The sequence below is a fragment of the Salmo salar genome, chromosome 07 (genome assembly GCF_965601325.2).
Source record: "Salmo salar chromosome 07, fSalSal1, whole genome shotgun sequence".
Taxonomy (NCBI): domain Eukaryota; kingdom Metazoa; phylum Chordata; class Actinopteri; order Salmoniformes; family Salmonidae; genus Salmo; species Salmo salar.
In genome coordinates, this window is record NC_138297.1 from 26,552,053 (window position 1) to 26,565,731 (window position 13,679).

General features: G+C 44.8%; 1 protein-coding gene across 2 annotated transcripts in view; it reads left to right on the forward strand.

Annotated features, from left to right (window-relative positions):
- The window catches only part of svep1 (sushi, von Willebrand factor type A, EGF and pentraxin domain containing 1), a 132,391-nt gene that overhangs the window by 76,923 nt on the left and 41,789 nt on the right, over positions 1-13,679 (forward strand). For both annotated transcript variants that reach the window (XM_014207038.3, XM_014207037.3), the window contains exons 7-13: positions 276-470; positions 3,246-3,364; positions 6,870-6,999; positions 7,908-8,015; positions 12,058-12,189; positions 12,615-12,806; positions 13,493-13,614. In XM_014207038.3, the coding sequence (XP_014062513.3) occupies positions 276-470; positions 3,246-3,364; positions 6,870-6,999; positions 7,908-8,015; positions 12,058-12,189; positions 12,615-12,806; positions 13,493-13,614 (998 nt within the window). The remainder of the gene's footprint in view (positions 1-275; positions 471-3,245; positions 3,365-6,869; positions 7,000-7,907; positions 8,016-12,057; positions 12,190-12,614; positions 12,807-13,492; positions 13,615-13,679) is intronic.

Consider the following 13,679-nt stretch of genomic DNA (forward strand, 5'->3'; position numbering starts at 1 on the left):
GCCAAGAAACACAAGCAATGGACATTAGACCAGCGGAAATCTATCCTATAATCTGTCCAGTGGAAATCTGGTATATCAAATATGAAGTATATTTTGATTTGTAACACTTTTTCAGTCACTACATGATTCCATATATGTTATTTCATAGTTTTGATGTCTTCCGTATTATTCTATAATGTAGAAAATAGTAAAAATAAAGAAAAACATTGTATGAGTTGGTGTGTCCAAACTTTTGACTCGTACTGTACTGTATATCTATCTCTCTCTCGCCTCAGAGGTGCGTTGTCCCCCCATGGTGACTTTGAGGAATGTCCTGCTGTCGCCCCCTGCCTGTGGACAGAGGAAAGTGAAGCCTGGCACCTTGTGCCGCCTTGCCTGTCGCCACGGTTACCGTCTCCAGGGAGACCTGGAGGCACGCTGTCTCTCCTCCGGGGACTGGAGCGCTAATGTCCATAAAGCCACCTGCACAGGTAACAAAATGTAGGATACTGTGTGTGTGTGTGTGTGTGTGTGTGTGTGTGTGTGTGTGTGTGTGTGTGTGTGTGTGTGTGTGTGTGTGTGTGTGTGTGTGTGTGTGTGTGTGTGTGTGTGTGCGTGTGTGTGTGTGTCTGCACATGAGACAGTTTTCCATGCACCCCTTCTGCACCTTCCGTGCATTTCTTTCCATGTGAACCTTTTGCTGACTGCTTTAGTAGTCCCTAATACAGAGGAGAACCAATCCCTGTGTTTGAGGGTTGGGGGAACAACGCTGTAATTGCATACAGCTTCTCCAGATGCTTTGCAGGTGAAAGAGGTGGCTGTAGAATGAGTTTCGGGCTTTATATCCATACACTCATCCACACACATGCACGCATGGACACACACGCATGCACACACACGCACCCGCACCCGCACACATGCTCTCACACACACACACACACACACACACACACACACACACACACACACACACACACACACACACACACACACACACACACACACACACACACACACACACACACACACACACACACACACACATCCCTCATGGTCTCCAAAAGAAAGCAGGCTGATTAAGGCTGTGTCATTAAAAAGTGGAAGATATGTCATAAAGATAAAAGGAGTGGAGAGAGGGATGGGGGATGTCATTGAGATCCATAGGATGGCTGAAGCCAAGGTGGGTCTGCTCTGGTTCTCTTCTCAATGGCACATCTGCCCTTCTCATCCCTCTCTTTTTAATAGGGAGGGAGGGAGGGAGGGAGGGAGGGAGGGAGGGAGGGAGGGAGGGAGGGAGGGAGGGAGGGAGGGAGGGAGGGAGGGAGGGAGGGAGGGAGGGAGGGAGGGAGGGAGGGAGGGAGGGAAGAGTGAAGAGTAGAGAGAAGGGAAGAGAAGAGTAGAGAAGAGAAGAGAGGAGATAAGAGTAGAAAGAAGATACTGTAAGAGAAGGGTAGAGAGAAGTGAAGAGTAGAAAGAAAAGAAGAGAAGGGTAGAGAGAAGAGAGGAGAAGAGTGAAGAGAAGAGTAGAGAGAAGAGACAAGAAGAAAAGCATAGAGAAGAGAAGCGTAGAGAGAAAAGTATAAAGAAGAGAAGCGTAGAGAGAGAGAGGAGTAGAGAGAAAAGAAGATTAGAGAGAAGAAAAGAGAAGAGAAGACTAGAGAGAAGAAAAGAGAAGAGAAGAGTAGAGAGAAGAAAAGAGAAGAGAAGAGAAGAGAGAAGAGAACAGAAGGGGTAGAGAGAAAAGAAGATTAGAGAGAATAGTAGAGAAGAAAAGAGAAGAGAAGAGAAGAGAAGAGAAGAGAAGAGAAGAGAAGAGAGAAGAGAACAGAAGGGGTAGAGAGAAAAGAAGATTACAGAGAATAGTAGAGAGAAGAAAAGAGAAGAGAAGAGAGAAGAGAGAAGAGATGGGTAGAGAAGACAGAAGAGAAGAGTAGAGAGCTGACCTGGTTCCAGCCTCTCTCATAATACCTATTGCACAAACAGTAAAATATTTCCCTTCCAATAAAGGGAAAACCCTGGCAGATCTGATCAGAAGGCTGTGTGTAAGTTTAATAGACATGGATACTTCACTAGATGGGTCATGTCCAGCTGTGAACTTCCACACAAAAGGTAGTCCAGCTCTGTTCTCAATGACCTACCTGGCTTAGTAAAGGTTAGAGGGAATCAGGTGTTAGCCACAACTAGCTGTGTGGAACTGGTGGTCAGTACAAAGGGTTAGCATTGCACTAGTAGTTGTATGGACAGTTTGTTAGAGGTACAGCTTGCAGTACTCAGGACATGTACTTCGTATATCCTAGAGAGTTAATGTTGATGTAAGGGATGGAACAGAGATAGCGACAGCTGTAATAGGCTTATATGACTATGAGGTGATGTCGATAATAAAGATGGACATATAATTGGCTACGAAGTCGATGTGTTAGACTACAGTACAATTCATTAAAAACAGAGGGGGCTCTGACGTGCTGTGTTAGAGGGGTCAGAGGTTATATGTGACATCACTGTCACTCCCTCAGTGATAACACGTAGCAGGGCCACATATGACGATGTGTGATGTAGAAGTCTGCGTTCTTAATGGCACCCTACTCCCTACACAGTGCACTACCCTGGTTAAATGTAGTGCACTATGTAGGGAATTGGGTACCATTTGGGATGAAGCCAAAGTCTCTTCCTCGGTTTGTTGCTTTAGTTCATGTCCCTCTTGTAAGTGTACCAACTGGGCACAGAGTTCAGTTCAACGTTTGGTTGAGTTTTAAAGTAAAGTTCAACTAAAGTGAATTCTACCTGAAATCAACAGAACATTTCACCATGTCATTGGATTTAGGTTAAAAGTTGGGTGAAAAAAATACAAAATGGCCGTAAGTTGAAACTTTTTTCAAATCAAATCAGTTTTCCATGTTGATTCAACGTCATCACAGATTTTTTTGTTGAAATTACGTGGAAACAGCGTTGATTCAACCAGTATTTACCCACTGGGTATTGTTCTTAGAAGAGTTGGAGTTAATTCCATCTAATTTCCTGTCAGTTGAGGAGTTGAATGGCAATAATATGGAGTGCCATCATGTCAAGTTAAACTGACTGGAATTGAAACAGAATAAAATTGATTTAGGATTTTACAGTGATTTATTGTTGTTGTTTATTTTCTCACCCTCTTTATCCATCCTCTTCGTCCCCTCGAATACTTAAGACTGTCATTTATTTGTTGTTTATTTTCTCAACCTCTCCATCTCTGCCTTTCATCTGTCGTTTTGTTTTCTCACTCCATCCAGACTCAGAGCCCCCTTGGGTCCAGTGCCCCAGAGACGTGGTGGCAGAGACGGACGAGAGGCGTGGCACTGCCAACATCAGCTGGAACGTGCCCACTGCTACTGACAACTCTGGGCAGGAGGTGAGGAGAGGGCTGTCTCTTTTCTCCTCCAGGGGATGCTAGTGTTTGCATACGTACCTGTCCTGAGGTAAAAGGTTGCCACGAGCAGCACCGCAGATATTGAGAAGAGCGAGATGCAAGACTTCTCTCTCACACGGTCACACACTGTATCTGTGCATGGGTTTGCTTCACACTGTTACAGCCTGGTTGCCAGGGGACCAAAACAGGGGAGAAGTGGAGCCTCGCGCTTCAACCCTCTTAGTTATTACGGAAATTTACCCACCATGCTGTTTGCTTTCTGCATCTAAACTCAGCAAAAAAAGAAACGTCCTCTCACTGTCAACTGCGTTTTTTTCCCCAGCAAACTTAACATGTGTAAATATTTGTATGAACATAACAAGATTCAACAACTGAGACGTAAACTGAACAAGTTCCACAGACATGTGACTAACAGAAATGGAATAATGTGTCCCTGAAAAAAGGGGGAGTCAAAAGTAACAGTCAGTATCTGGTGTGGCCACCAGCTGCATTAAGTACTGCAGTGCATCTCCTCCTCATGGACTGCACCAGATTTGCCAGTTCTTGCTGTGAGATGTTACCCCGCTCTTCCACCAAGGCACCTGCAAGTTCCCGGACATTTCTGGGGGGAATGACCCTAGCCCTCACCCTCCGATCCAACAGGTCCCAGACGTGCTCAATGGGATTGAGATCCGGGCTCTTCTCTGGCCATGGCAGAACATTGACATTCCTGTCTTGCAGGAAATCACGCACAGAACGAGCAGTATGGCTGGTGGCATTGGCATTGGCATGCTGGAGGGTCATGTCAGAATGACCTGCAATGACAACAAGCTCAGTCCAATGATGCTGTGACACACCGCCCCAGACCATGACGGACCGTCCACCTCCAAATCGATCCCGCTCCAGAGTACAGGCCTCGGTGTAACGCTCATTACTTCGACGATAAACAACGTTGTTGCCGGTGATGTCTGGTGAGGACCTGCCTTACAACAGGCCTACAAGCCCTCAGTCCAGCCTCTCTCAGCCTATTGCGGACAGTCTGAGCACTGATGGAAGGATTGTGCGTTCCTGGTATAACTCGGGCAGTTGTGGTTGTCATCCTGTACCTGTCCCGCAGGTGGGATGTCCGGATGTACCGATCCTGTGCAGGTGTTGTTACACGTGGTCTGCCATTGCGAGGACGATCAGCTGTCCATCCTGTCTCCCTGTAGTGCTTTTTTAGGCCTTCTCACAGTATGGACATTGCAATTCATTGCCCTGGCCACATCTGCAGTCCTCATGCCTCCTTTCAGCATGCCTAAGGCACATTCACGCAGATGAGCAGGGAGCCTGGGCATCTTTCTTTTGGTGTTTTTCAGAGTCAGTAGAAAGGCCTCTTTAGTGTCCTAAGTTTTCATAACTGTGACTTTAATTGCCTACCGTCTGTAAGCTGTTAATGTCTTAACAACCATTCCACAGGTGCATGTTCATTAATTGTTTATGGTTCATTGAACAAGCATGGGAAACAGTGTTTAAACCCTTTACAATGAAGATATGTGAATTTATTTGGATTTTTACGAATTATCTTTGAAAGACAGGATCCTGAAAAAGGGGCGTTTCTTTTTTTGCTGAGTTTACATCATTAATCTTTTTTTGTGAACAGCTTTTCACAAAGAGTCACAAGGTGAAAAACATCAACCCAGTCCTAAACCCCAAAGAGCAAACAGTAGCACAGTGTCAAGGAACAAGGAAAAACTTCCAAGGAAGGAAGAATACTGTAGAGGAACTAAACCTGTCAGTGTTTATTGAGTAATTGAATGGTAACGGTGTTCTTTTGACCACTGACCCCTACCAAATACAATGCTATTTCCTGTAAACAAATTAACAACAGACTTTCAGCATGCTTGTACAGAAGGGCATTCAACATGTACTGCACTGACACAAATGACTGATGATTGGTTGAAAGAAATTGATAATAAGAAGATTGTGGAAGCTGTACTGTTATATTTCAGTGCAGCCTTTGATATCATTGATCATAACCTGTTGTTGAGAAAACGTATGTGTTATGGCTTTTGAACCTCTGCCAAATCGTAGATTCAGAGCTATGTATCGAAAAGAACTCAGAGGGTTTTCTTTAATGAAAGGTTCTCTAATGTCAAACATGTCAAATGTGGTGTACCGCAGGGCAGCTCTCTAGGCCCTCTACTCTTTTATTTTTACCAATGACCTGCCACTGGCATTAAACAAAGCATGTGTGTCTATGTATGCTGATGATTCAACTATATACTCATCAGCAACCACAGCTAATGAAGTCACTGAAACCCTTAACAAAGAGTTGCAGTCTGTTTTGGAATAGGTGGCCAGTAATAAACTGGTCCTGAACATCTATTAAACTAAGAGCATTGTATTTGGTACGAATCATTCCCTAAAATGTCTAAATTCTAGACCTGAATCTGGTAATGAATGGTGTGGCTGTTGAACAAGTTGAAGAGACGAAATTACTTGGTGTTACTTTAGACTGTAAACTGTCATGGTTAAAACATATAGATTCAATGGTTGTAAAGATGGGGAGAGGTCTGTCCGTAATAAAGAGATGCTCAGCTTTTTTGACACCACACTCCATAAAGCAAGTCCTGCATGCTCTAGCTTTATCTTCTCTTGATTATTGTCCAGTCATATGGTCAAGTGCTGCAAAGAAAGGCCTAGTTAAGCTGCAGCTGAACCAGAACGGAGCGACATGTCTTGCTCTTCATTGTAATCAGAGGGTTTATATTAATACTATGCGTGCCAGTCTCTCTTGGCTAAGAGTTAAGGAAAGACTGACTGCCTCCCTTCTTGTTTTTATAAGAAACATTAATGTGTTGGAAATTCTAAATTGTTTGCATAGTCAGCTTACACACAGCACTGACACATACACTTACCCCACCAGACATGCCACCAGGGGTCTTTTCACAGAACAAATTCAAGGAAAGATACAGTATTATACAGAGCCATCTTATATAATGAAAGCGAACAGCAAACCTGATTTCAAAAAACAAATAAAGCAATACCTCACGGCACAACGCCTCTCCCGCATGTAACCTACTTGTTGTGTGTATTTACTGGCATGTACAGTATCAGTCAAAAGAGTGTGCAAAGCGGTCATCAAGAATCTAAAATCTCAAATATATTTTGATTAGTTTAACACTTTTTTGGTTACTATATGATTCCATATGTGTAATTTCATAGTTTTGATGTCTTCACTATTATTCTACAATGTAGAAAATAGTAAAAAATAAAGAAAAACCCTTGAATGAGTAGGTGTGTCCAAACTTTTGACTGGTACTGTATGTGTAACTGATAGATGCACACACACCCACTCAAAGTTAATGTTTTTAAATGAATGTCAATTGTAAAGTCTTTTGTCTGTAATGTATTTTTCGTTTTGTGTCAGACCCCGGTAGGACTAGCTGTCGCCATTGGTGTCGGCTAATGGGGATCCTAATAAATCAAATAAAAAAATCAAATACCTCTGACCTCTTCCCTCTAGGTCCTGGTCCAGGTGAAACCTGTGTACACCCCTCCCCAGCTGTTCCCCATAGGAGAGGAGAGGATCACCTATGTAGCTACAGACCGTGCTGGGAACCAGGCTAACTGTACCTTCACTGTCACTGTCATAGGTGAGGTCAGATTACAGCCACATCCACCTCATAACCACATCACAACCAACCATCAGATCACAACCACATATTAGAACCACATCCCGACCACATCATAAAACAACACAACAAAACAAAACCAATGTGAAACATGTAGTTGAGATTGTGGCCCTGATTTTTCCTGACCACATGACCTGACCCAGGAAAAGGAAAAACTCCAGGCCCTAGTTATAGGCTACAGGCCGTAGTTATACTGTAGCTTTTAATTAGCTGACAAGAGTTTTTCCTGATCAGGTTCCGTTTTCAGGAAATACTTGTGGTAGTTCCTGTTTCCAATGACTCAGTTGGTTCTTGAAACTCCGGAGTTGTGGGTTCGATCCCCTCATGGGCCGCACATACAGTATTAAACACGTGTTTACTGTAAGTCACTTTGGATAAAAGCGTCTGGCTAAATAACTCGTCTACACAGTGGTCACAGGTGCCAAGCAAACTCAAGTGCACAACGTGTGAAAAATAAGGGTGTCCAGTGTCACACACTTGATACCCTCAGAACTCAAGGGGGAAAAGCACTGCGGTAAGCCGTGAACATTTCCATGTGCTATTATGAAGAAATGCAGTGTTGTTTTTATTACACACACATGTTTAACTGGTGCCCTTGAAAACAGCGTATACCACTAAGACTATATAACGTAGCATAGTTTAACATAGGGTTACATTGTATTGTTATCCTATTTTAGGAATATTACTACTGCTAATATGTTAGTAGTTCTAATTTAACATAGCTACAATGCTAAACACTAAATCAAAATCCAACATTCAGGTGGCCATGAAATGTCCTTCTTTACCTCTTCTAAATGTGTTGTGCATACTTGGTTGTCATTGTCAAGCTTTGTTCCTTCCCTAACAACGGTGATTGTGTTCCTTCCTAGATACGGAGCCCCCTGTGATTGACAGGTGCAGGTCGCCACCCACTTTCCAGGCCACAGACATGCAGACGGCCGTCGTTTGGGAGGTGCCGCAGTTTTCCGACAACTCAGGTATGCGGTATCCCAGACTGCACCTCTTCCTCTTCCAGCTTGTGGAGATCCCTCTTCTCTCTCTCTTTCTCTCTCTCTCTCTCTCCAGAGGGGACTAATGGTTAAACAGGGTCTTTTCCGTCGGGTGATTGGAAAAAGGAGACGGTGGGAAATAATGTGTGTGTGTGTTTGTGTGTCTGAGTATGTGTGTGTGTGTGTGTGTGACAATAGAATGGTGGGAACCAGACAGACAGACAAGGGTGTGGTACAGATGTTATTGTCATTGCCATGCTATTAAAGAGGGGTGCAGTTCACTTCACTTCAGACATCTGAGAGATACAGGTACACTACATGGCCAAAAGTATGTGGACACCCCTTCAAATCTTCAAATGAGTGGATTTGGCTATTTCAGCCACACCCGTTGCTGACAGGTGTAAAAATCGAGTGCACAGCCATGCAATCATAGACAAACATTGGCAGTAGAATGGCCCGTACTGAAGAGCTCAGTGACTTTCAACGTGGCAACGTCATAGGATGCCACCTTTCCAACAAGTCAGTTCATCAAATTTCTTCCCTGCTAGAGCTGCCTCAGTCAACTGTAAGTGCTGTTATTGTGAAGTGGAAACATCTAGGAGTAACAAAGTGAAGTGATAGGCCACACAAGCTCATAGAACGGGACCGCCAAGGGCTGAAGCGCGTCGCACGTAAAAATTGTCTGTCCTCGGTTGCAACACTCAGCACAAGAACTGTTCGTCGGTAGCTTCATGACATGGGTTTCCATGGCCAAGCAGCCACACACAAGCCTAAGATCACCATGCGCAATGCCAATCATCAGCTGGAGTGACGTAAAGTTGCCGCCATTGGAGCAATGGAAATACGTTCTGTGTAGTGATGAATCACACTTCACCATCTGGCAGTCCAATGGACGAATCTGGGTTTGGCGGATGCCGAGAGAACGCTACCTGCCCCAATGCATAGTGCCAACTGTAAAGTTTGGTGGAGGAGGAATAATGGTCTGGGGCTGTTTTTCATGGTTCGGGCTAGGCCCCTTAGTTCCAGTGAAGGGAAATTTTAACGCTGCAGCATACAATGGCATTCTAGATGATTCTGTGTTCCAACTTTGTGGCAACAGTTTGGGGAAGGACCTTTCCTGTTTCAGCATGACAATGCGCCCGTGCACAAAGCAAGGTCCATACAGAAATGGTTTGTCGAGATCGGTGTGGAAGAACTTGACTGGCCTGCACAGAGCCCAGACCTCAATCGAACACATTTGGGATGAATTGTGAGCCAGGCCTAATCGCCCAACATCAGTGCCCGACCTCACTAATGCTCTTGTGTCTGAATAGAAGCAAGTCCCCGCAGCAATGTTCCAACATCTATTGGAAAGCCTTCCCAGAAGAGTGGAGGCTGTTATAGCAGCAAAAGAGGACCAACTCCTTTTGTATGTATGTAGCGTATTTACTGTATAGAGAAATATACTGTGGTAGAAATACAGTCGTTTTACATCATCATCCACTGCCTCTTCTTCTCTCTATAGTTAATTATATGATGGTGCTCAGAATTTCAGTGACACATTCTGTGCATTACAGTTCTACAGGTAGAACTCCAGGAGTGTGACACATACTGTACTGTACTGTACCCAGCAGGTCATTGCGAATGCCACGGCATCATAGAGAACACACACACGCACACGTCATAGAGTGATGTTAATAGTGGACCTCTCCCCCTGGCTAGCTCACAGACAGACAGAACATCCCCAAACATCAGCCCTGTTAACAGATACTATACCATCACTACACCATGACTCTCTGTATATCTGTATATCACTCTCTTTAGATCACTGTCCTGCTGGGAGCTTACACACACACACACACACACACACACACACACACACACACACACACACACACACACACACACACACACACACACACACACACACACACACAGACAGAGACACACACAGACACACACACAGACACACAGACACAGACACACACACACACACACACACACACACACACACACACACACACACACACACGTAGTATATACACGCATGAACGCACACACACACTCAGACTCAGACTTATACTCAGACACATACAGTACACACACGTACTAACCTTCCTGCCAAGGTCCACACACGATATGCCTTCAACAAACAGAAGTAACCACATGGTGGTTTTTAACTGAGGTGGCGCGACGACGTCACTGCGACGTTGATCCAACGTCAGCATGTTTTGTTTTTCCATCAGGCCCACACCCTGATTCCTCCGCCCCCCCCCCCCCCCCCCCCCCACAACCCACCGCTTCACACACACGCACTTGTCCCTAGTGCTGCCTGGGTTCTATTTAATTAGAGACTGTCTGGCTGGGGAGACACGGCCAGGATACCACTCAGCCAGACTTGTCAGCCTGGCTGGAATGAGAATGTCTCTCCTCTCTACTGTCTGTGTTAGTGTGTGTGTGTGTGTGTGTGTGTGTGTGTGACACATTTTATGCATTTTAGTTCAGATAAATACACAACATATTGTTGTTGTGGGGGAGGCCAGGGGGAGGGGCCCATTTTGGAAGTGGGCTGCTCATTGGACGTCTACATGGAGCAGGCCTTTGCCGCGAAGCTGCTTAAATACCAGCCCCTCAAGGCACGCTGGGACAGCCTCGGGTGGAGGTGCAAGCTGGTGGGGCTGATATTTGGCAGTCTCGGCCACGTACACAGGCTTGCAGTGCGTGGCTTCCAGATTGCGGGCCTGACAAAAACTTGGGCAAAGCAATTGGCTAGGTACTGCTCTGTTTCAGCTGACGTGGGCAGGCTAGCTGTTTGGGGAAGGAGGTGCTTTCTGCACCCTCGAGTGCCGTGCACTTGAAATGTTTGGATACTTTTTTTTGTACATTTGATTGGTGGATTCAAAAAAAGTATTTAAAGTGTGTGTGTGTCCATGGGAGAGGAATATAATAAGACAGCTTGTTTGGAGATCCCACTTCTTTCTACTCTCTCTCTCTCTCTCTCTCTTTCTCCCCCTCCTTCTCTTTATCTCTCTCCCTCTTTCCAACTCTCTCCTCTATCTCTCCAACCTATCCATCCCTTCAGCTGGTAGCAATTACCCTCAGGCTGCCCAGTTGATGATGATGATGATGATGATTATTCTGGTGCCATGTGATGCCCAGAGAGAGACCAGCCAGACGTTTTCATGTGTCAACATGCCCTGATTTATTAGAACTTATATGGTTTACCAGGACTAGACTGACTCATTTGGAGTAGGGTGACGTTGCCCCTAGACGTTGATCTTGGGTCAGTATGACATTTTCCTCACTGATGGTTAAGGTTATGATTGGAGGGAAGCTGATCCTAGATCTGTACTTTGGGGAAACTTCACCCTACAGTTACTCATTCTGCTATGTATACTAACTGGTAACCCAACACTGCCCTCTGATGGCCTGTTCCAGAAGTGCGATTCACTTTTGAGGAAATATACTGTATACGCCTTGAACACTGCTAAACAGTAACTCAGAATAATGATTTTGGACTTGATTGTGGGAATGTTGCGTTCAACCAATGATTTAAATCCTTGCTCTAAGAAATTATAAGGAAGTACACTGTTTGTAGTTTGTCATTGCTTTAAAGCATCAATCAGCAGTTAAAACAATAACAAATAATAATCCCCGCCCCTGTTTTGTCAAAAACCTTATGGATGGCGCTGGAGAAGTGAAACCACTCTCAAATTCATACAGTAGACAGAGCGATGGATGCACGGACCAACCATCCATGCTATCAAAATTAGAGTTTTAACCATGTTTTGGAGGCTATAGAGTGTTTGTTTACATTTACTTTGTTTACCAATATTGGAGTAAAAAAAAAAGCGTATATTTTGGGTTCTGATGGGGTACGAAAGTTGAACTAAGCTCATGAGGCATTTATACGTTCATTTTTGAAATTTATGAGTCCAAAGATGTTTGTAGCAACTGGCACGTAGACAGGTCTGTGATATCATTTTGGCTTCTGTACAGTATGTATGTAAGTGTTGGTTATTGTTGTTGTTGTGGTGTGTACCATTCCCAGGTGGGCGTCTGAGTGTGTCCACCACCCACACACCCAGCTCTCTCTTCTCTGTGGGAGAGACGGTGGTGAGCTACACAGCTGCCGACCAGGCAGGCAACAATCGCACCTGTGACCTCACCATCACAGTACAAGGTAACAGGAAGTAGAGTTTACTAGAGTTTAACAGAGTTTACTAGAGTTTACTAGATTACTGTATTCTGTGTCTTTGCTGTATTTTGGCGTTACAAGGACTAGATCTTCATTAGACTTCTTGGGAAACTGAAGGGATATTTAAATATTCATGTTTTATGTCATATTCATTTTGTAACACAATGTTTCATTTGGAGAGATTTGCTATTTTGTGATAGATCTCAAATCACTTGTTTGGTACTGTACTGCTCCTTTGCTATCCACAGTTCTTCCTTCCTCCTTCTTGTACCACATTACTCATCAATGTAGAGACAGGGTGCACACGCAACAAATAGGAGTTTGTTCTTGCTTTTTTTAATTCAATATAATCAAGCCAGCCCCATAACTACACTACCCATAAAACCCTGTGTGTCTTTATTATGTCCCAGGGTCTACTTGTGAGCAACCATTTGCACCAGTGAACGGGGGGTTCGCCTGTTCTGATGAAGAGGACGGGGTCAACTGTACTCTGTACTGTAACGCTGGATACAGCTTCACACAGCAGACTGTCCACAGCTACTTCTGTGCCAACAACGGAGTGTGGGAGCCGCCACACTCGCCCGACAGACCCGACTGCTCCTGTGAGTGACCTTAGTCATAGGTGCATCCCAAATGGAACCCTATTCACTATATACAGTAGTGTACTACTTTGGGCTCTGATCTTTGGGCTCTGGTCTTTGGGCTCTTGTCTCTGATCTTTGGGCTCTGGTCTTCGGGCTCTGGTCTTTGGGCTCTGGTCTTTGGGCTCTTGTCTCTGGTCTTTGGGCTCTTGTCTCTGGTCTTTGGGCTCTGGTCTTTGGTCTTTAGGTTCTGGTCTTTAGTCTTTGGTCTTTGGGCTCTGGTCTTTGGGCTCTTGTCTCTGGTCTTTGGGCTCTTGTCTTTGGGCTTGGTCTTTGGGCTCTTGACTCTAGTCTTTGGGCTCTGGTCTTTGGGCTCTGGTCTTTGGACTCTTGTCTCTGGCCTTTCTGCTCTGGTCTTTGTGCTCTGGTCTTTGTGCTCTGGTCTTTGTGCTCTGGTCTTTGTGCTCTGGTCTTTGGGCTCTGGTTATGGGTATGGGTTCCATTTGGGATACATAGCTTCCATCCATTTTCTATTCATCTTTTGTCCCATCTTCTCTTTTCTCCTCTTATGTTACAGTTACAGTATTATGTGTACATACATACTACGCATGATTGAAATTCTGACTGTGTGTGTGTGTGTGTGTGTGCGTGCATGCGCGTGTGTGCGTGTGTGTGCGTGCATGCGCGTGTCCTGTCCGTACTCTCAGTGAACCGTATTGCCAACCATGGGTTCAAGCCCTTTGAGATGCTGTTCAAAGCCTCTCGCTGTGATGACCTGGACCTGGTCAAGTCCTTCACTGGGGAGTTCAACACTAAACTAAGAGACATGGTGAGAACACAAATCAAATCAACAAAGGAGTACACACACACACACACACACACACACACACACAC